Genomic DNA, 23,096 nt, shown 5'->3' on the forward strand with positions numbered 1-23,096 from the left:
TCTGCAGCACACCACCAATCAGGCTTTTATGGTGTAGTGGCCAGACCGATGCAACTCCTCAGTAAAAGCCACATCTCTGGTCTGATGAAACCAAGATTGAACTCTTTGGCCTGAATGCCAAGTGTCACGTCTGTAGGAAACCTGGCCTACTGTGAAGCATGGTGGTGGCAGCATCATGCTGTGGGGATATTTTTCAGCGGCAGGGACTGAGAGACTAGTCAGGATCGAGGGAAAGATGAACGGAGCATATTAGAGAGATCCTTGATGAAAACCTGCTCCAGAGCACTCAAGACCTCAGACTGGGGCAAAGGTTTACCTTCCAACAGCACAACAACCCTAAACACACAGCCAAGACAACGCAGGAGTGGCTTCTGGACAAGTCTCTGAATTTCCTTGAGTGGCCCAGCTAGAGCCTGGATTTGAACCCGATCAAACATCTCTGGAGTGACTTGAAAATATCTGTGCAGCAACGCTCCCCATCCAACCTGATAGAAATTGAGAGGATCTGCAGAGAAGAATGGGAGAAACTCTCAAAATACATGTGTGCGAAGCTTCCAAAGAAGACTCGAGGCTGTTATCGCTGCTAAAGGTGCTTCAACAAAGTACTGAGTAAAGGGTCTGAATACTTATGTAAATGTGATGGTTTTGTATTTTTTTCATACATTTTCAAAAATTTCTACAAACCTGATTTTGTTTTGTCATTATGACGTATTGTATGTAGATAATTTTTTCTCAATTTCATCCATTTTAGGATAAGGCTGTAGCGTAACAAAATGTGGAAAAAGTCAAGGGGTCTGAATACTTTCCGAATGCACTGTATATCTCTTCAACAAATAAAATCTATTTCAGTGCAGCATACATTAGCCTGTGGTCTAGCGGTGGCTTACAGAGGTCAATAGGTCCTGGACGTGAGGTTAGATGTGTAGCTAGCTGGTGTACCTCTGTGAATGCCAGAGGTTCTGAGGGCAGAGGATGAAGGCCTTCCCTGTAGCTCAGTTGGTAGAGCGTGGTGTTTGCAACGCCACGGTTGTGGGTTCGATTCCCACAGGGGGCCAGCACAGAAAAAAATGTATGAAATGTGTGAAATGTATGCATTCACTACTGTAAGTCGCTCTGGATGAGAGCGTCTGCTAAATGACTAAAATGTCAAATGTAAATGTAAGGCTTTCAGCCTTGTGTCTGTAACAAGAGTTCTTCTGATGCAGTCGATCTGGCCCAAGTACTGACCTTGAAATGAATCCGACCTCCTGTGTCAGTGATGTACTCTAGCTACATTCATCATCACTTACCTGCACTACAGCGCACAGAGATGGAACAGGAGAAAGTGTGGCTAGAGGCTGGCTGGCTTTGACACTGTATATATCTCAACCCAAACTGTCCATGTAAAATGTTAAGAAACATTTAGTGAATGGTCTTCCTGCTCATAGAGAAGCTACTTTCAGATGTGCTATTTATTTCTGTCCTTGACTATCTCAGTACAATAGACATCTGTGACAAGAGCAAAAAAGTATTCCATGACATTGAATCTTTTGGCCATAGCTATTCTATATACTCAGGTATTCTATTCATTTTGTTTAAATTGTCTACCCCAGGGTTTCTATTCATTCTATATCTATGTTGTGTTCTACCCCTGCCCCAGGGTTTCTATTCATTCTATATCCATGTTGTGTTCTACCCCCTGCCCAGGGTTCCAGGTAGTGGTTCTCCTGCTCTACCTGAGTGTTCTACTGGGCCTCTACATGGCCCCCCTTTCCATCACCTCCCCCTGCATCATGGACCACGCCAACCTCACTCCACGCCCTGACGTCATTGGCCACCAGGGCGCCCCCATGGTGAGTCAGCTGAACCAGCTGCCCAATCAGAGGACTTGTAGGGGGAAGCACCTCCTACGCTATGCTTATAGAGTATACAATAACAGACCCATAGAGATGTAACCTACGTAGAGGGCACTAAAGAAACCATGCTGGCCAACAGTTTACCTTCATATTTCCACCCACTCACTTCCTTCATACTACCTATGGCTATTCTAGTGTATTAATGACCCTCTGAACCCGAGCTGAAAATAGCCCAGAAATAGATGCTGTGAACATTCTGGGCTTTCTGTAAGCACTATATAGAAACTATAGGCTATTGTATGTGAGAGTATTTACCTATCAGCTCAATCTATAGAAGTAAGATTTTATATGATACCATGTCTAGTATTTCTTCACTTGTTTTCTTCATTCATATCACGTTGTGCTCCATTTCTCCCCAGGCATGCCTTTCCTTTCCGGCATCTAAAAGCATTTGTTTGTTGTATTTTATTAAATTAAATCGTGTATTTGATTGAGAGGAAGTGTGTGTGTGAGAGAGCCCACGCCTGCTTTGTTTGACTTGTCAGCCAGATGCTGTATGACTGTATACTGTATAAGCCTAGAGCATGAAGAATTCTCATGCTGTTGCCAAAGCCTCACCTCTCAACTCCTAACACAGGGTTTCCCAAACATTTTTGGCCCGTGACCCCATTTTGCTATAAAACATTATTTGGGACCCCACCAATTAAAAAATGTTTTATTTAATCACCAGCCAATGTTTACTTTTTTAATTTGGGCTATAACAGTCTATTACAAATCAGTCTGGCAGTGTTTTTGACAGTATTTCAATCTGAAGCTGATATGGTTTGAAGTGACTGAAATGCATCAGAAAGGTATTGGGAAGTTCAGAAGATCATCAGGTAATAATGTTGTATGATCTTTTGTGTAGAAAATAACATCATTAGCTAGGTTTCCATCCAATTGACAACAGATTTGTCTTGAGAATATTCTAAAATCTGCATAAAGAAAATATGCACATTTTCCACCAAACTGACTTGTTGCAGATAAAAATCAGTGGATACTGACAGTGCACATAAAATGTACTTTTTCACGTGAGTTTTGTTGAACCAAATAAAAATAGAATGTTCAATGTGTTTCCATGGCATTTTCAACTCTACCAATAGTTTTGTCACAAACTGTTGTGTTAAATAGCAAATGGGCCTACTCTGGTCTTCGCACGTGCACTCTAGCCAACAGCTCGCAGATACAATGAGCAAAACAATATTTGCTCATAATTAATTTTACAGACACCACAAGATCCCACTATGTCGAACTAACAAATTACTTTTTGGCATTTATAAAATGGTACCGAAACTTCCTGTTTCCATCACAGCTGTCATGATTTTTTACGGTATGACTTGCATATAAACTGTGGATGGAAACGTGGTTACAGATTTTATTTTTCTCCCTGTCTAATTTAGTGCTTGGTCTTGTCCACTCGGTTCTAACAGCTTGTGGGCAAAGTAAAGGGAAACCATACATACCAACTTGTTCCTGAGAGTCATGTCATTCAGTGATGGGGTCATAATATTTTGTAGCTTAAACCATTCAAAAGCCACATTTGTAGGAAGGAAACAGAAACTGCTCTGTTTAATATAACTGCATCTAGTGGTTACCAGATGTTACTGACGTAACCCCTTGTTCGATGAACTAAGCGTGAACTTGCTCTCGCGACCCCAATCAGGCTTCCCCTAGTTTGAGAAGCCTTGTCCTAATGACTCGTACACATGACACATCCAGCGAGCAGCAGACAGACACACACATCCCTGCTCTGCTCTCCAGCCAGCCGGTTGGGGCATGTTGCAGTAGTTGATCACCCCAGAAGTTAAACACTGTGGTGGAATTAGCCGTCTTAAAGACCTGAGAACTTCCCCAGGACACACCACATGACCCACTCTGTTTACCAGCAGCACTTTACATTGATTTTCCCAGGCTTCCAGTCCCCTCACAGTATTAGTTTGAACTACAGTATCACTGACTGTTAATTTGACCCATGTGGCCTGATATCGTGTATTGCACAAGTCATTATGTTCAATAGTCCGTTGTTTATCAAACATATGAGCTCATAACCCATGACTTTTAACTGGAATCCATTCTCCAAGTTTCCTCACAGCCATTTAAAGGGAAATTTTAAAAATCTCCAGCACCACCCCAAAAACATACTATGTGAAAATGGCGCATTTCAACTGAGTATTAGACTTCTGAAACCTATATGAAACTGTGAACTCTCAGATTGCAGTAAGGTATATGAACCTCTCTGACCTCCATGAAACATCAATATAATGTATATGCTGATGTTCCTCTCTGTCCGTCTGTCTGTAGCTGGCTCCAGAGAACACTATCCTGTCCTTCCAGAGGGCTCTGCAGATGAACGTCAGTGGGCTGGAGGCTGACGTGGCCATCAGGTACACACACACACACCGAAAGAGACTCACAGTGCAGCCAAACTAGATCAGTAGGGAGTCCAGTCAAGTCTGCTGTGGTTGATGGAGGAGTCCAGCCAAGCACATGTCATTCTGCTGGTCTGGCCCTCCTGTCCAGGATTCGGCCCCTTATAGTCAGGCAGGCAGCATGACGGAAAGCCAAGTCTAGGTCCAAAAGGCTTCTTAGCAGCTTCTACCCCCAAGCCATAAGACTCCTGACCAGCTAATCAAATTGTTACTCAGACTATTTGCATTGCCTCGCCTCCACCCGCCCCTTTAAGCTGCTGCTACTCTCTGTTTATTATCTATGCATAGTCACTTTAACACTACCTACATATTACCTCAACCAACCTGTGACAGTTTTAGCAGTAGTAGCAGTGGTAGTAGCAGTTTTGGCAGTCGCAGCGGTAGTAGTAGCAGTTTTAGCAGTCGCAGCGGTAGTAGTAGCAGTTTTAGCAATCGCAGCGGTAGTAGTAGCAGTTTTAGCAGTCGCAGCGGTAGTAGTTGCAGTTTTAGCAGTCGCAGCGGTAGTAGTTGCAGTTTTAGCAGTAGCAGCAGTAGTAGTTTTAGCAGTAGCAGTACTAACCGTTTTAGTAGTAGTTTTAGTAGTAGCAGCAGCAGTTTTAGCAGTAGCAGCGGTAGTAGTTTTAGCAGTAGCAGTACTAACTGTTTTAGTAGTAGTTTTAGTAGTAGCAGCAGCAGTTTTAGCAGTAGCAGCGGTGGTGGTAGTTGTAGTAACAGTTGTAGCAGCGGTAGTAGCAGCAGTTTTAGCAGCAGCAGTTTTAGCAGCAGCAGTTTTAGCAGTAGCAGTACTAGCCGTAGTAGTAGAAGTAGTAGTTGTAGTAGTAGTGGCGGTGCCGGTAGCAGAGGTGGTAGTTTAGTGGCAGCAGCAGCGGTGGTAGTTTTAGTAGTTGTAGTAGCAGCTGTGGTAGTTGTAGTAGCAGCTGTGGTAGTTGTAGTAGCAGTAGCGGCGGTAGTTGTAGTAGCAGTAGCGGCGGTAGTTGTAGTAGCAGTAGCGGCGGTAGTTGTAGTAGCAGTAGCGGCGGTAGTTTTAGTAGTAGTATCATCAGCGGCAGCGGCGGTAGTTTTCAGCGGCGGTAGTTTTAGTAGTAGTAGCTGCGGTGGCGGCAGTACTTTTAGTAGCAGCAGTGGCAGTGGCGGCGGTAGTTTTAGTAGTAGCGGCGGCGGCGGTTTTAGTAGTAGTTGCGGCAGCGGTTTTAGTAGTAGTTGCGGCAGTAGTAGCAGTGGCGGTAGTTTTAGTAGTAGTAGTAGCGGCAGCGGTAGTAGTAGCGGCAGCGGTAGTAGTAGCGGCAGTGGTTGTAGTAGCGGCAGCGGCGGTAGTTTTAGTAGCAGCGGCAGCAGAAGTTTTAGTAGCAGCGGCAGCAGAAGTTTTAGTAGCAGCGGCAGCAGAAGTTTTAGTAGCAGCGGCGGCAGAAGTTTTAGTAGCAGCGGCGGCAGAAGTTTTAGTAGCAGCGGCGGCAGAAGTTTTAGTAGCAGCGGCGGCAGAAGTTTTAGTAGCAGCGGCAGCAGAAGTTTTAGTAGCAGCGGCGGCGGTAGTTTTAGTAGTAGTGGCAGCGGCAGTAGTTTTAGTAATATTAGCTGCAAGCGGCGGTAGTTTTAGTAGCAGTAGCTGCGGCGGCGGTAGTTTTAGTAATAGTGGCGGCGGTAGATTTAGTAGCAGCGGCGGTAGATTTAGTAGCAGCGGCAGCAGAAGTTTTAGTAGCAGCGGCAGCAGAAGTTTTAGTAGCAGCGGCGGCGGTAGTTTTAGTAGTAGTGGCAGCGGCAGTAGTTTTAGTAATATTAGCTGCAAGCGGCGGCAGCGGTAGTTTTAGTAATAGTAGCTGCAAGCGGCGGTAGTTTTAGTAGCAGCAGAAGTTTTAGTAGCAGCGGCAGCAGAAGTTTTAGTAGCAGCGGCGGCGGTAGTTTTAGTAGTAGTGGCAGCGGCAGTAGTTTTAGTAATATCAGCTGCAAGCGGCGGTAGTTTTAGTAATAGTAGCTGCAAGCGGCGGTAGTTTTAGTAGCAGTAGCTGCGGCGGCGGTAGTTTTAGTAATAGTGGCGGCGGTAGATTTAGTAGTAGTAGTAGCAGCGGCGGTAGTTTTAGTAGCAGCGGCAGCAGAAGTTTTAGTAGCAGCGGCAGCAGAAGTTTTAGTAGCAGCGGCAGCAGAAGTTTTAGTAGCAGCGGCAGCAGAAGTTTTAGTAGCAGCGGCGGCGGAAGTTTTAGTAGTAGTGGCAGCGGCAGTAGTTTTAGTAATATTAGCTGCAAGCGGCGGCAGCGGTAGTTTTAGTAATAGTAGCTGCAAGCGGCGGTAGTTTTAGTAGCAGTAGCTGCGGCGGCGGTAGTTTTAGTAATAGTGGCGGCGGTAGATTTAGTAGTAGTAGTAGCAGCGGCGGTAGTTTTAGTAGTAGCGGCAGCGGCGGTAGTTTTAGTAGTAGCGGCAGCGGCGGTAGTTTTAGTAGTAGCGGCAGCGGCGGTAGTTTTAGTAGTGGCGGCGGCGGCTGTAGTTTTAGTAGCGGCGGCGGCTGTAGTGTTAGTGGCGGCGGCTGTAGTGTTAGTAGCGGCGGCGGCGGTAGTTTTAGTAGCGGCGGCGGCGGTAGTTTTAGTAGCGGCGGCGGCTGTAGTGTTAGTAGTGGCGGCGGCACCAGTTTCAGTTATTGTGGCAGCGGTAGTTTTAGTTGTAGTAGAAGCAGTGGCGGCGGTAGTTTTAGTAGCAGCGGCGGTAGTTTTAGCAGTAGCAGTAGTAGCAGTAGCAGCAGTTTTAGCAGTAGCAGTGGTAGCAGTAGCAATTTTAGCAGTAGCAGTACTAGCCGTAGTAGTAGTTGTTGTTGTTGTAGTGGCGGCGGCAGCAGAGGTGGTAGTTTAGTAGCAGCAGCGGCGGTAGTTTTAGTTGTAGCGGCGGCGGTAGTTTTAGTAGCAGTGGCGGCGGTAGTTTTTGTAGCAGTGGCGGCGGTAGTTTTTGTAGCAGTGGCGGCGGTAGTTTTTGTAGCAGTGGCGGTGGTAGTTTTAGTAGTAGCGGCAGTGGCGGTAGATCTAATAGTAGTATGGGCAGCAGCAGCGGTAGTTTTAGTAGCAGCGGCGGTAGTTTTAGTGGCGGCGGTAGTTTTAGTAGCGGCGGCGGTAGTTTTAGTAGCGGCGGCGGCGGTAGTATTAGTAGCAGTGGCGGCGGTAGTTTTTGTAGCAGTGGCGGCGGTAGTTTTTGTAGCAGTGGCGGTGGTAGTTTTAGTAGTAGCGGCAGTGGCGGTAGATCTAATAGTAGTATGGGCAGCAGCAGCGGTAGTTTTAGTAGCAGCGGCGGTAGTTTTAGTGGCGGCGGTAGTTTTAGTAGCGGCGGCGGTAGTTTTAGTAGCGGCGGCGGCGGTAGTATTAGTAGCGGCGGCGGCGGTAGTTTTAGTAGCGGCGGCGGCGGTAGTTTTAGTAGCGGCGGCGGCGGTAGTTTTAGTAAGCAGCAGTTTTAGCAGTAGCAGCGGTAGTAGTAGTAAGCAGCAGTTTTAGCAGTAGCAGCGGTAGTAGCAGTAGCCCTTTTAGCAGTAGCAGCGGTGGTGGTAGTAGTTTTAGCAGTAGCGGCGGTGGTGGTAGTAGTTTTAGCAGTAGCGGCGGTGGTAGTTGTTGCCCTTTTAACATAAGTGGTGGTGGTGGTAGTGGTAGTAGTAGCAGCCAGGACTGCACTTTCATAGACCCATGGCTGTTTTTAGATAACATGAGATGACAAGATGAGCTAGAAGAGAAAATTCAATAGAGGACATGTTTGTGAATGAGTTGGAGTGTGCGTTTGCGCACATAGATGTATGCAAACAGTTACAAGTGTGCTGTGTGTGTCTGTGTGCTTTTCATTTTGTGCCATCTTTATGAATGTGTGATTGTATCTGTATGGAGCCACGTGCGTTTCTTGTCTGTATGTGCCTTTGTGTTCATGAAAGCTCATTTAGTGTGTGTTTACAATCCACTCTCTCTGGTTCCTGTGCGGCCCTAATTTAAAGGAATGGGAGGGAGAGACATACAGTGCCTTGCAAAAGTATTCACCCCACTTGGCATTTTGCCTATTTTGTTTCATTACAACCTGTAATTTAAATAGATTTTTATTTAGATTTCATGTAATGGACATACACAAAATAGTCCAAATTGGTGAAATGAAAAAAATAACTTGTTTCAAAAAATAATATTAAAAAAAAAACGGAAAAGTGGTTCATGCATATTTATTCACCCCCTTTGCTATGAAGCCCCTAAATAAGATATGGTGCAACCAATTACCTTCAGAAGTGACATAATTAGTTAGATTGCACACAGCTGGACTTTATTTAAGTGTCACATGATCTCAGTATATATACACACATGTTCTGAAAGGCACCAGAGTCCGCAATACCACTAAGCAAGGGGCACCACCAAGCAAGCGGCACTATGAAGAACATGGAGCTCTCCAAACAGGTCAGGGACAAAGTTGTGGAGAAATACAGATCAGGGTTGGGTTATGAAAACTATCCGAAACGGAACATCCCATGGAGTACCATTAAATCCATTATTAAAACATTGAAAGAATATGGCACCACAACAAACCTGCCAAGAGAGGGCCGCCCACCAAAACTCACGAACTAGGCAAGGAGGACATTAATCAGAGAGGCAACAAAGAGACCAAAGATAACCCTAAAGGAGCTGCCAAGCTCCACAGCGGAGATTGGAGTATCTGTCCATAGGGCCACTTTAAGTCATACACTCCACAGAGCTGGGCTTTACGGAAGTGGCCAGAAAAAAGCCATTGCTTAAAGAAAAAAATAAGAAAACACATTTGGTGTTCATCAAAAGTCATGTGGGATACTCCCCAAACATGGAAGAAGGTACTCTGGTCAGATGAGACTAAATTGAGCTTTTTGGCCATCAAGGAAAACACTATGTCTGGCGCAAACCCAACATCTCCCATCACCCCGAGAATATCATCCCCACAGTGAAGCATGGTGGTGGCAGCATCATGCTATGGGGATGTTTTTCATTGGCAGGGACTGGGAAACTGGTCAGAATTGAAGGAATGATGGATGGCACTAAATACAGGAAAATTCTTGAGGGAAACCTGTTTCAGTCTTCCATAGATTTGAGACTGGGACGGAGGTTCACCTTTCAGCAGGACAATGACCCTAAGCATACTGCTAAAGCAACACTCGAGTGGTTTAAGGGGAAACATTTAAATGTCTTGGAATGGCCCAGACATCAATCCAATCGAGAATCTGTGGTATGATTTAAAGATTGCTGTACACCAACGGAACCCATCCAACTTGAAGGAGCTGGAGCAGTTTTGCCTTGAAGAATGGGCAAAAATCCCAGTGTCTAGATGTGCCAAGCTTATAGAGACATACCCCAAGAGACTTGCAGCTGTAATTGCTGCAAAAGATGGCTCTACAAAGTATTGACTTTTGGGGGGGGTGAATAGTTATGCACGCTCAAGTTTTCATTTTAAATTTGTATTTTTAGTTATGTCTTGTTTGTGTCACAATTTGCATCTTCAAAGTGGTAGGCATGTTTTTTATATCAAATGATACAAAAACTTAATTCCAGGTTGTAAGGCAACAAAATAGGAAAAATGCCAAGGGGGGTGAATACTTTCGCAAGCCACTGTATGTGCTGATGGGCTGGGCTCTGGGCTGCACTGGAGATGACTAATGAAACCTAAACAGGGCCTGGGCCAGGCTCTATACATCTGCCTGACCAGAGACACAGGAGAGCTATGCACGCGTGTGCACACACACGCACAAACACTTGTGTGTGTGAACGACAGAGGTCATTCTGGCACTAATTGAATATTTCAGTCACACTAAATGGTCACTAAAAATGATGAGGAATGATAGGCTACATGATGTTTTTGGTCCGATTTAGTTGCTTGGGATGGAATCTTACGAAAGTGTTGCGATTCTACTTTTGAATTTGACAAACAATTCCAAGTGTAGGTAATTTTGTTGTTTTCCATTTCTTAAAACTTGAGGTTTACTGAAAAGGTGGGAAAAGGAGTTGGCATTCAAAACGAAGGTGAAGCAAGCAACATGAAAGTAGCTTTGATGTAAAGTTAGTTTTGCCTCAAACAACTCTAGTTTGTTTCTGTCATGATTGAAGTGTTTTGGGGCTTCCTTAGAGAGCATTCAGTATTTCTGTTGTAAGAACTTCCACAAAATATCAGGGGATATAAAAATCTGAGATTTTGAGAAATAAGATCATATTGAAAAAATCTGTATGGCAATGAATATACTATTTTATTAGTAGACCTGACTGTTTAACTCTTTCCTGTCCTAGCTTTGACGGGGTGCCATTTCTGATGCGAGACCGCACCTTGAGGAGGACTACAGACGTGGGGAAGGTGTTTCCAGCCAGACAGCTGGACGATGCCTCCTCCTTCAACTGGACAGACTTACACAGCCTCAACGCCGGCCAGTGGTTCCTCAAGGTACCACAATATTACTCACAACCCCGCTAGGGAGGAATGGTTCTGTCACACCCCCACTAGGGAAGAATGGTACTGTCTGTCACACCCCGCTATAGGAGAAATGGTATGGTCTGTCACACCCTCTCTAGGGAGGAGTGGTACGGTCTGTCACACCCTCTCTAGGGAGGAATGGTATACTCTTATGCCATCTTTCACTCTCTGAAGGTTTTTAATCATGCAGTCATCACACTACCCTTTCTTTCACTAGGCCTATATTTATCCCCCATGTTTTGGGTCCATTTCATTGCCACTCGGCTGATAGGAAATCTGATGAATGTGGAGAAAGTGCCCAATTTTATCAATCAAGGTTACTTCACTGGATTGAGTTCAAATAGAATTGACCCCTGATCTCATCTCTCATCATAAAGTGGTGTATTATTACGATTGCCATATAATCTTAGAAATACAGTAAATTGTTCAGATTGACTGTGAGCACCTGTGTGCATTCTCCTCTAGGATGACCCCTTCTGGACGGTCCAGTCCATGGCTCAGAGGGAGGTGATGCTGGTGGGGAACCAGAGCGTGTGTAGTCTGGAGCAGCTGCTGAGGCTAGCCTCCCTCCATAACCACACAGTGGTGTTCAGCCTGCGACGACCCCCGCACGGACACCCCTGCTACCACAGCTGGATCAACGATACCCTGGAAGTCATACGCCTGTCTGGGATTCCACAGCACCTGGTGAGACAGGCAACACTAGTGTACCCGACTCAGATAGGGGTCCTTTGTAGCTCAGTTGGTAGAGCAATGGCGCTTGTAATGCCAGGGTAGTGGGTTTGAATCTCGGGATCACCCATACTTAAAATGTATGCACACATGATTGATTTAAGTCTCTTTGGATAAAAGCATCTGCTAAATGGCATATTATTATATAATATTATTATTATAGATAGTGGACAGAACCTTGTTAGGGCTCAGACACTGTCCCCCTGGGTTATCTAGGGAAATCAAGAGGAGGAAAACAGCACTCATAGTGGAGAGAGGGAACTGTCAGCTTGAGGCTGACCTGAAGATTGCCTGTGACATCCATCACTGTCACCAATGTAATAATCATTATTCTGTCACCACTGATGTCACTAACTGCACATCTACATGTCCCATAAGTAATCTGAGCTGTGTGTGTGTGTGTGTGTGTGTGTGTGTGTGTGTGTGTGTGTGTGTGTGTGTCTCGGCCGATCTGTGTGTCTGTCTGTGTGTGTCTCGGTGTGTGTGTGTGTGTGTGCGCAGGTGATGTGGACCCCAGACTGGGACAGGGGGCAGGTAAGACAGGTGGCTCCAGGGCTTCAGCAGACATCAGTAGAGAAGCTGCCGCCTCAAGTCCTTCACCAGCAGGGAATCAGCAGCCTGCTGCTACGTTACAGCCAGGCCAGCCCCTATGACATCCAGTGGGTTAACAGGCACAGACACACATACACTGTGTGCTTCTTCTGTATATGTGTATGAAATATTAATGTGTCTGTCTGCACCCTCCAGAGAGTTCTCCAGGAGCAACGTGAGTGTGACTCTGTACACGGTCAACGAGCCCTGGCTGTTCTCTGTGCTCTGGTGCAGCGGGGTCTCCTCTGTCTCCTCTGAAGCCCCCAACATCCTCAGAAAGGTGCCTTACCCCATCTGGCTCATGGTAAGTCCCTCACAGCATTACCCCCACAACACCCCCCTAGCACTGGGGCGGCAAGTAGTGGTTAGAGCGTTGGACTAGTAACCGAAAGGTTGCAAGATCGAATCCTCGAGCTGACAAGGTAAAAATATGTCGCTCTGCCCCTGAACAAGGCACTGTTCCTAGGCCGTCATTGAAAATAAGAATTTGTTCTTATTTGACTTGCCTAGTAAAATAAAAGAAACACCATTACCCCCACAACACCCCCCTAGCACTCACACCATTACCCCCACAACACCCCCCTAGCACTCACACCATTACCCCCACAACACCCCCTAGCACTCACACCATTACCCCCACAACACCCCCCTAGCACTCACACCATTACCCCCACAACACCCCCCTAGCACTCACACCATTACCCCCACAACACCCCCCTAGCACTCACACCATTACCCCCACAACACCCCCCTAGCACTCACACCATTAACCCCACAACACCCCCCCTAGCACTCACACCATTACCCCCACAACACCCCCCTAGCACTCACACCATTACCCCCACAACACCCCCCTATCACTCACACCATTAACCCCACAACACCCCCCTAGCACTCACACCATTACCCCCACAACACCCCCTAGCACTCACATCATTAACCCCACAACACCCCCCTAGCACTCACACCATTACCCCCACAACACCCCCCTAGCACTCACACCATTAACCCCACAACACCCCCCTAGCACTCACACCATTACCCCCACAACACCCCCCCTAGCACTCACACCATTACCCCCACAACACCCCCCTAGCACTCACACCATTAACCCCACAACACCCCCCTATCACTCACACCATTACCCCCACAACACCCCCCTAGCACTCACACCATTAACCCCACAACACCCCCCTAGCACTCACACCATTAACCCCACAACACCCCCCTAGCACTCACACCATTACCCCCACAACACCCCCTAGCACTCACACCATTACCCCCAAAACACCCCCCTAGCACTCACACCATTAACCCCACAACACCCCCCTAGCACTCACACCATTACCCCCACAACACCCCCTAGCACTCACACCATTAACCCCCACAACACCCCCCTAGCACTCACACCATTACCCCCACAACACCCCCCTAGCACTCACACCATTACCCCCACAACACCCCCCTAGCACTCACACCATTACCCCCACAACACCCCCCTAGCACTCACACCATTACCCCCACAACACCCCCCTAGCACTCACACCATTACCCCCACAACACCCCCCCTAGCACTCACACCATTAACCCCACAACACCCCCCTAGCACTCACACCATTACCCCCACAACACCCCCCTAGCACTCACACCATTAACCCCCACAACACCCCCTAGCACTCACACCATTACCCCCACAACACCCCCCTAGCACTCACACCATTAACCCCACAACACCCCCCTAGCACTCACACCATTAACCCCACAACACCCCCCTAGCACTCACACCATTACCCCCCAACAACACCCCCTAGCACTCACACCATTACCCCCACAACACCCCCCTAGCACTCACACCATTAACCCCACAACACCCCCTAGCACTCACACCATTACCCCCACAACACCCCCTAGCACTCACACCATTACCCCCACAACACCCCCCTAGCACTCACACCATTAACCCCACAACACCCCCCTAGCACTCACACCATTACCCCCACAACACCCCCCTAGCACTCACACCATTACCCCCACAACACCCCCTAGCACTCACACCATTACCCCCACAACACCCCCCTAGCACTCACACCATTAACCCCACAACACCCCCCTAGCACTCACACCATTAACCCCACAACACCCCCCTAGTACTCACACCATTACCCCCACAACACCCCCCTAGCACTCACACCATTACCCCCACAACACCCCCCTAGCACTCACACCATTAACCCCACAACACCCCCCTAGCACTCACACCATTAACCCCACAACACCCCCCTAGCACTCACACCATTAACCCCACAACACCCCCTAGCACTCACACCATTAACCCCACAACACCCCCCTAGCACTCACACCATTAACCCCACAACACCCCCCTAGCACTCACACCATTAACCCCACAACACCCCCCTAGCACTCACACCATTAACCCCACAACACCCCCCTAGTACTCACACCATTAACCCCACAACACCCCCCTAGCACTCACACCATTAACCCCACAACACCCACCTAGCACTCACACCATTGTCCCCACTGTACCCCCCCTAGTACCCACACCATTACCCCCCTAGCACCCACACTGCCCCAGCCCCTCCTGGGTTAGCAGACTGACTCACAGCAGGGAACACAATGGGTGGTGCAGACTAGAAAATAGAGCCCATCCTGGGTGAGGTTGACATGGAGTTCAGGCTAGCACTGCATCTGTTACACACCCTGTGTCTGTCTGTCCTGTCTGCTTGCCTGCTAGTCAATATGGCCACTATCTACACCCACCCTGTCTGATAGTATGGGATCTAGGTCTATGTGGAACTTAAATTAATTACTGTACCACAATATTATATGAATTTCAATATTACATCATTTTAGGAAGGCATTCTTTGTTCTAGGTTTGTTGCTACCTGGCTGTGAGTTGTTTTAGGAGACAGTGCCACCTGGTGGTCTAATGCTGCCATGTTGTGTTTCAGAGTCCAGATGAATATTGTCTGATCTGGGTCGCCGCTGATCTCATCTCCTTCACTGTAGTTGTAGGAATTTTTGTATTCCAAAAGTAAGTACTCCTTAAAAAATATATATAATATGTTGTGATATCCAATTGGTAGTTAGTCTTGTCTCATCGCTGCAACTCCCATGCGTACTCGGGAGAGGCGAAGGTCGAGAGCCATGCGTCCTCCAAAACACAACCCTGCCAAGCTGCACTGCTTCTTGACACACTGCTCACTTAACCCAGAAGCCAGCCGCACCAAGATGTCGGAGGAAACACCGTACAACTGGTGACCGAAGCCAGCGCGCATGCACCCGGCCACCACAAGGAGTCCTAGAGCGCGATGGGACAAGGACATCCGAGCCGGCCAAACCCTCCCCTAACCCGGACAGCGCTGGGCCAATTGTGTGCCGCCTCATGGGTCTCCCGGTCACGTCCGGCTGCGACACAGCCCGGGATCGAACCCAGATCTGTAGTGACGGCTCTAGCACTGATCAGTGCCTTAGACCACTCGGGAGGCCGAGTACTCTGCTGTTTTTTTTCTTAGGATGTAATTTTTAAATGTAGTAATTCAGTGTTTTCCTCTCTCTCTAATTAATTATCTGTAAAAAGAAGTGCCTCTGGCAGCCTTTACACAGTTATCACATCTCTTCCTCCCTCAGTGTGTCCGCTTCACACCCTCTCTCCTTCCACACAGCGGTGTGTGTTTTACCTCTCAGGGGCTTAATGCATAATAATGATATCTGCCATTTAGCAGATGGTTTTATCCAAAGCGACTTAGTCATGCGCCATACATTTATTACGTATGGGGTGGTCCTGGGGATTCGAACCCACTATCCTGGCTTTGCAAGAGCCATCCTCTACCAACTGAGCTACAGAGGACCAGCAGGCTCCATGTATACTGTATGTTGTACAAGCACACATTAACAGATAACTCTGCATACACACATTACCAGAAAGGCCATTTTCCAGCAAGCGTGTTAAAACACAGAAATGGATGAAACACTAGTTATTTGATAAAGCTTATTTACAATGCCAACACCTTAGCTTTGAGAATCAGCTGGAGAAGTATCTCTCATCAACCAAACAATGTTTCCCCTTACAGTTGTTTGCACTTTGAAGTAACATTAAATCAGAAAGTATGCTTCCTTGAATCTTCTGAAAGACTATGGGAAGCTTCTAAAAGGAATTTAATCTTCCTTCCTGAGCCATAATGCTATTGTGGGATGGAGGACAGCAGAGCAAGGCCTCCATCCTCTAGTCTTATGTGTGGGTTTGCTATGCTTAGCAAAGTGCTGGTCGCTGCTGGCTTCTAAACTGACTTATTTTAATCTCTCCACCTTCTTCTTTTTTCTTCCTCCTCTCCTCTGCCTGATGTGCATGCTCCTCCTCTTCTCTGCTGCATTTTGGCATCTGGCAGCTATCACATTATCAGGTAACTGGGTCAACTCTGACCCACGATGGTTTCCCTTTTTATCTTTCTTCCTTCCATCATATACATCTTAGATCTCTCCCTTTTTCTCACCTGTATCATTGTTGTATTTCACTGCTGCCACTTCTCGTCCTCCCCGCTAGAGGGGAGTATACAGTAAATACAAGCGAGGCTACCACTATTGGCCTTTTAGTGGCAGACGGCAATGCTTTCTCCCACACAGCACAAATGCTTGTTCACTTTTATCTCGCTTGAGTTTTACTGTTTACATTATCGACCGAATGACAAAGTCTACAAATTAATTCTAGAAATGTATTAGAGGGAAGCGCTCATTTTCATTTATGGTGTTGATTTCGACAAAAGCTCTGCTGGGTTATTTTTAAGTGCATTGATGCATTAGCCAAGACCACAATATTGCTAATGTAATCATTTTGATTTACATGCCTCTATTTGGTAATTACCATAACCAAATGGATTAGGGAAGTAAATCTTCTTGCCTCAAATGTTACTCCAGTTGTGATGTTCAAAGCCTGTCACAACCAATGATGTATATAAACTCAGTTAAAATACTTTCAAGTACTACTTAAGTCGTTTTTCTTAGGTATCTGTACTTCACTATTTATATTTTTGACAACTTTTACTCCTACATTACTAAAGAAAATAATGTACTTTTTACTCCATACATTTTCCCTGACACCCAAAGTACTTTTTGAATGCTTAGCAGGAAATCAAACAAAACCAAATTTTATTGGTCACATACAGGTGATTAGCAGATGTTATTGCGGGTGTAGCGAAATACTTGTCCTTCTAGCGCCGCCAGTGTAGTAATATCTAACAAATTACACAACATATACCCAATACACAGTATTGGGTATATGTAGGAATGAATTAAAACTATATACATATGGACAAGCGATAGAGCGGAACGGACTAAGATACAGTAGAATAGTATAGGAAACAGATGTCTTTAATTACCACAACAGTTTTCAGCTGTGCAAACATAATTGCAAAAGGGTTTTCTAATGCTTAATTAGACTTTTTAAATTATAAACTTGGATTAGCTAACACAACGTGCCATTGGAACACAGGAGTGATGGTTGCAGATAATGGGTCTCGGTACGCCTATGTAGATATTCCATAAAATATCCGCTGTTTCCAGCTACAATAGTCATTTACGACATTAACAATGTCTACACTGTATTTCTGATTTAATTTGATATTTTAATGGACAATTTTTTTGCTTTTCTTTCAAAAACAAGGACATTTCTAAGTGACCCCAAACTTTTGAACGGTAGTGTACATGTGAGATAAGTAATGGCAGATATGTAAACATTATTAAAGTGACTAGTGTTCCATTCCTTAAAGTGGCCTGTGATTCCTAGTCTATACCTATAGGCAGCAGCCTCTAATGTGCTAGTGATGGCTGTTTAACAGTCTGATGGACTTGAGATCGTTTGTAAATTGGTGTTGGTGTGCCCCTGGCTATCCGTAACATTGGTTTGCTTAGTATAAGGAATTTGAAATGATTTTTACATTTGATACTTAAGTATATTTTAGCAATGACATTTGCTTTTGATACTTAAGTATTTGATTTGAACCAAATACTTTGACTTTTACTCAAGTAGTATTTTACTGGGTGACTTTTACTTTAGTAATTTTCTTTGAAATTATCTTTACTTTTACTCAAGTATGACAATTGGGTACTTTTTCCACCACTGTATAAACCCTGGATTGCTGATGCTATGTATTGGCCATTGAGAGGCATTGAAGCCACCGGCCAGGCGTATTGCCACTCCCTATTGTATTTCAATTAAATGTGATCATGGACAAAAGGACATGTATTTTGTTGTAGTGGGTACAATAACATTAGTAATTAAAACAAATTATACTTTAAGGAATGTTTTATTTCTATGTTTAGCTCACATAATATAATGTAAAAGTATGCATTACAGTGTCTGTAATAGAATAAATGGGGGAAAACCAATGTACATAAATAAAGGCATTTCTATAGCTTCCCCACCATTGTAGAAACTATTTTGGGAGTGCCAGGATGGAGGCGCGGTGGCTTCAACACAGCACCCCCTATCAGTCATCGAGTGTGTATATAAATATTAGTCACTGCTAGTCAGTAACTGATAAGTATGAGCTTTCAGAGAAGAGGGGATGTCTTTGGCTCAGACTCTATTTGTACGTGTCCTTGTAGATGCATGTGTGCATAAATCATTTGATTCATTCAGTGTCATTTTGAGGTCAGCCAATTAGAAGTAAAAGACTGAGGCATAATGGTGCCCATTGCCCAGCTATCTCCAAGAAAATTGGGCGACGCATTTTGACATGACGTTATCTCCATATAGGACAGGTCCTTGAGAGCAGAGACAGCAGTATTGTGGTATGACCAGAGGCTCTATATCAGGGCTCTCAACCCTGTTCTTGGAGAGCTATCCTGTAGGTTTTCACTCCAACCCTAGCTGTAACTAACCTGATTCAGCTTATCAACCAGCTAATTATTAGAATCAGGTGCGCTACAATAGGGTTGGAGCGAATACCTACCGGATGGTAGCTCTCCAGGAACAGGGTTCGGAGAGACCTGCTCTATATGATGCCCTGACCCCGTGTGACCTTTCCTCACCAGATGGAGGTTGAGTGGCATGCACAGCTACAACCCTGAACAGATCATGCTGAGTGCCGCAGTCCGGAGGTCCAGCAGAGACGTCAACATCATGAAGGAGAAACTAATCTTCTCCGGTAAGGAAGGACCCCACAGAGAGGAGAACTGGAATTCTTGTGTCTACTGTATTGTGTGTTGGTGTTTGTTTCTCTGGCTGTGTCCCAGTACTCTGAAATGTCTTCCACTCCTTTTCTCCTGTCCTTATTTATTTACCACTGATCTGATGACATTTGATAGATGAAGTGGATGCCTGTTGTTTTGGCCAGCCATATTGCTTTCACTTATTAATCAGTGGTCACAGAAAAGGAGACAAGGGAAGGCAGCCATTTTAGGAGTGTCTGAGGATGCCAGTGTGTGACCCTATCCCAGCATGCATCTCTGAGTGTTTGATGTAATTGCCCTCCTCAAGGTCAACCGCAGTAGCCGTCTCATCCTGTGTGTGTGTGACCTGCACTCCTCTCCACCTCCACTCTTCATCCTGCCATCTGTCCATCCTCCTCCGGCTGCTGTGACCATTCCTCCGACCATTCCATCCATGCCTCCCTTCCCGCCTCCCTCCCTCTGCCTGCCCCGCCCTTCCCCTCGCTCCTCCCCAATCGCCCACAGAGTCCTGCATCATGTATAAGGGCTCCTAGACAGCCCACTGTGACCCACCAGCCTCTCCTGGTGGGTGGTGAAAGGTAAGTCTAATGGGGATGCTGATGAGTCTTCAATGACCGTCAGTCAGTCCAAACCATTCTAAAATCACACTAGTAGGTCTTAGAAGATACGTGGTGACATACAGAGCAAAGGAAGCTAAGGGATTTCTCTGGTGTGGTTTGGATATGATGTTGCAGTGACATTGTTTTTGATGTTCTGTGTATTCAGTGTGCATTGATGTGGTCTGTGTTATATCAGTGAAATACCCTGTGAACACCTACTGATGTCCCTTCACTCTTCTGCCTCCCAGAGGTGAGCAATGGTGTGGGCAGTGCTGAGGACCTGTACATGGAGAATGGCTTTGACTACTACAACAACGAAGGCATCTCCCATTGACTCTCACTCTCCTAATGCGAATCTACTGAAAGACACCTGACTCTACTAGCATGTGGAAACTGAGTAAATTAAGACTTCCAAGTGACTGTCTTGTGATTGGCTTGTCTGTTCTGATTACTCTTGTTTTACTCAGTGCATCCAGATAGTTTTTGGTTTGTTCCTCTGAGCTACTGATTGACAGGCTGCTGTCTTGCTGAAGAATCCCAGGTAAGCACCACCCATTGCTTTGTACATTCTGTAAATAGGTTTGTTTTTGCTTGTTAAATACAATGTGGGACTAAAAGCACTTTTTATTGATGAACCAATTGATTCGTCAGATCTGTGGCCTCTAGATCATTTTTTTTTGTTTACAATTTGTTTGTCAGAAAAGGGCATTTATTTGAAAATATATTGGTCCATTATATATCGTTTTTCACTCAAATCTCCCGTGGGCAGGGATCGAATGGGCTCATGGGCCGTATCTGGCCCACTGGCCGTAGTTTGCCCACCCCTGCTCTAGATGCTTTGGAGACCCCCCAGTTACCAATGCTTGTTTATTATTAAGAACCTATTTGTTTGTTTTTAAACTGTTATTTACTTGCAGCCACTTCATAGCACAGCTAATTCTTAGTTATTTAGAGGATTTGAAATACTTGTGCAGCATTGCCCCTATTTCTTGCCATGTTTGGGCGCTATTCTAATTTTTAGGAACAAAAACAACACGAACAAGCTGTTTACAGAGGGTCCTGCCTTCTCCGACTAAGTGAAATATTTACATGATGTAAGATAATGATTTGAACAGCATTTCCTTCATCCATGCATGTGACATACAATATCAAGTGACTGTGCTGTCTCGGGCAAGGCTTGTGTTCAGGCAGAACTATGTCTGCTGGGTGTGTTTTTGTGATGTTTTCAGTTTATTGTGAATGTTTTGATTTTTAAAGGATGTGAACAGTGTATTATGGCAGTAGAGATTTCACCACCTACCCCAAGTATGCAGTTCTACATGGAGTGTGTACATATTACAAAAGTTTTATATGCTATGGCTGTCTGAGGATTATATTGGAAATGTGATGCATAATAATAGCAATAGTGTTGAGAAGTTTATGAAAGTCAAGTCATTTAAATATTTTGCAGACCAACTCTTCAATGGCATTTGAACTCATGATGATGGTGTTGTGGTGTTTGAAAAGCAAACTGCATCATATAGTGACATTAAAGGGTATCTTTTATGTCGTGATGAAGTGGGGTGTTATATTAACTGTGAAAATAAAGCTCTAGGCTGTTGAAGGGACAACGCTGAGTATCAGAATAGTTCACACAGGGATTGACTTGTGTTCATTTACTCCTTTGGTATTTGTGTGCCTCAGAAGTCAACATTAAAATGCTTCTGATACCAAAGTGATATCCTTTTATTGTGATTTTTCTAGATGGAAGATACAGTGCCTTGCGAAAGTATTCGGCCCCCTTGAACTTTTCGACCTTTTGCCACATTTCAGGCTTCAAACATAAAGATATAAAACTGTAATTTTTTGTGAAGAATCAACAACAAGTGGGACACAATCATGAAGTGGAACGAAATTTATTGGATATTTCAAACTTTTTTTAACAAATAAAAAACTGAAAAATTGGGCGTGCAAAATTATTCAGCCCCTTTACTTTGAGTGCAGCAAACTCTCTCCAGAAGTTCAGTGAGGATCTCTGAATGATCCAATGTTGACCTAAATGACTAATGATGATAAATAGAATCCACCTGTGTGTAATCAAGTCTCCGTATAAATGCACCTGCTCTGTGATAATCTCAGAGGTCCGTTTAAAGCGCAGAGAGCATCATGAAGAACAAGGAACACGCCAGGCAGGTCCGAGATACTGTTGTGGAGAAGTTTAAAGCCGGATTTGGATACAAAAAGATTTCCCAAGCTTTAAACATCCCAAGGAGCACTGTGCAAGCGATAATATTGAAATGGAAGGAGTATCAGACCACTGCAAATCTACGAAGACCCGGCCGTCCCTCTAAACTTTCAGCTCATACAAGGAGAAGACTGATCAGAGATGCAGCCAAGAGGCCCATGATCACTCTGGATGAACTGCAGAGATCTGCAGCTGAGGTGGGAGACTCTGTCCATAGGACAACAATCAGTCGTATACTGCACAAATCTGGCCTTTATGGAAGAGTGGCAAGAAGAAAGCCATTTCTTAAAGATATCCATAAAAAGTGTCGTTTAAAGTTTGCCACTAGCCACCTGGGAGACACACCAAACATGTGGAAGAAGGTGCTCTGGTCAGATGAAACCAAAATCGAACTTTTTGGCAACAATGCAAAACGTTATGTTTGGCGTAAAAGCAACACACCATCCCCACTGTCAAACATGGTGGTGGCAGCATCATGGTTTGGGCCTGCTTTTCTTCAGCAGGGGCAGGGAAGATGGTTAAAATTGATGGGAAGATGGATGGAGCCAAATACAGGACCATTCTGGAAGAAAACCTGATGGAGTCTGCAAAAGACCTGAGACTGGGACGGAGATTTGTCTTCCAACAAGACAATGATCCAAAACATAAAGCAAAATCTACAATGGAATGGTTCACAAATAAACATATCCAGGTGTTAGAATGGCCAAGTCAAAGTCCAGACCTGAATCCAATCGAGAATCTGTGGAAAGAACTGAAAACTGCTGTTCACAAACGCTCTCCATCCAACCTCACTGAGCTCGAGCTGTTTTGCCAGGAGGAATGGGCAAAAATTTCAGTCTCTCGATGTGCAAAACTGATAGAGACATACCCCAAGCGACTTACAGCTGTAATCGCAGCAAAAGGTGGCGCTACAATGTATTAACTTAAGGGGGCTGAATAATTTTGCACGGCCAATTTTTCAGTTTTTTATTTGTTAAAAAAGTTTGAAATATAAATACATTTCATTCCACTTCATAATTGTGTCCCACTTGTT

At 45.3% G+C, this 23,096-nt stretch overlaps 1 protein-coding gene across 4 annotated transcripts in view; it reads left to right on the top strand.

Moving 5' to 3' along the window:
• Positions 1-21,557, top strand: part of LOC106613071 (glycerophosphodiester phosphodiesterase domain-containing protein 5) — a 107,207-nt gene extending 85,650 nt beyond the window's left edge. Inside the window, exons 8-18 of one of the 4 annotated variants that reach the window (XR_001330425.2) lie at positions 1,687-1,832; positions 4,176-4,258; positions 10,546-10,696; positions 11,192-11,413; positions 11,960-12,117; positions 12,206-12,353; positions 15,022-15,104; positions 16,459-16,473; positions 19,103-19,215; positions 19,548-19,818; positions 20,088-21,557. Coding sequence is in view for 2 of the 4 variants with exons in the window: in XM_014214959.2 (XP_014070434.2) it covers positions 1,687-1,832; positions 4,176-4,258; positions 10,546-10,696; positions 11,192-11,413; positions 11,960-12,117; positions 12,206-12,353; positions 15,022-15,104; positions 16,459-16,473; positions 19,103-19,215; positions 20,088-20,173 (1,205 nt within the window). In the remaining 2 variants the exon portion in view is untranslated. The remainder of the gene's footprint in view (positions 1-1,686; positions 1,833-4,175; positions 4,259-10,545; positions 10,697-11,191; positions 11,414-11,959; positions 12,118-12,205; positions 12,354-15,021; positions 15,105-16,458; positions 16,474-19,102; positions 19,216-19,547; positions 19,819-20,087) is intronic. The other 3 variants (XR_001330426.2, XM_014214959.2, XM_014214960.2) reach the window with 3 other exon arrangements.
• The last annotated feature ends 1,539 nt before the right edge of the window (positions 21,558-23,096 follow it).

Source organism: Salmo salar, chromosome ssa09 (assembly GCF_905237065.1).
Source record: "Salmo salar chromosome ssa09, Ssal_v3.1, whole genome shotgun sequence".
Taxonomy (NCBI): domain Eukaryota; kingdom Metazoa; phylum Chordata; class Actinopteri; order Salmoniformes; family Salmonidae; genus Salmo; species Salmo salar.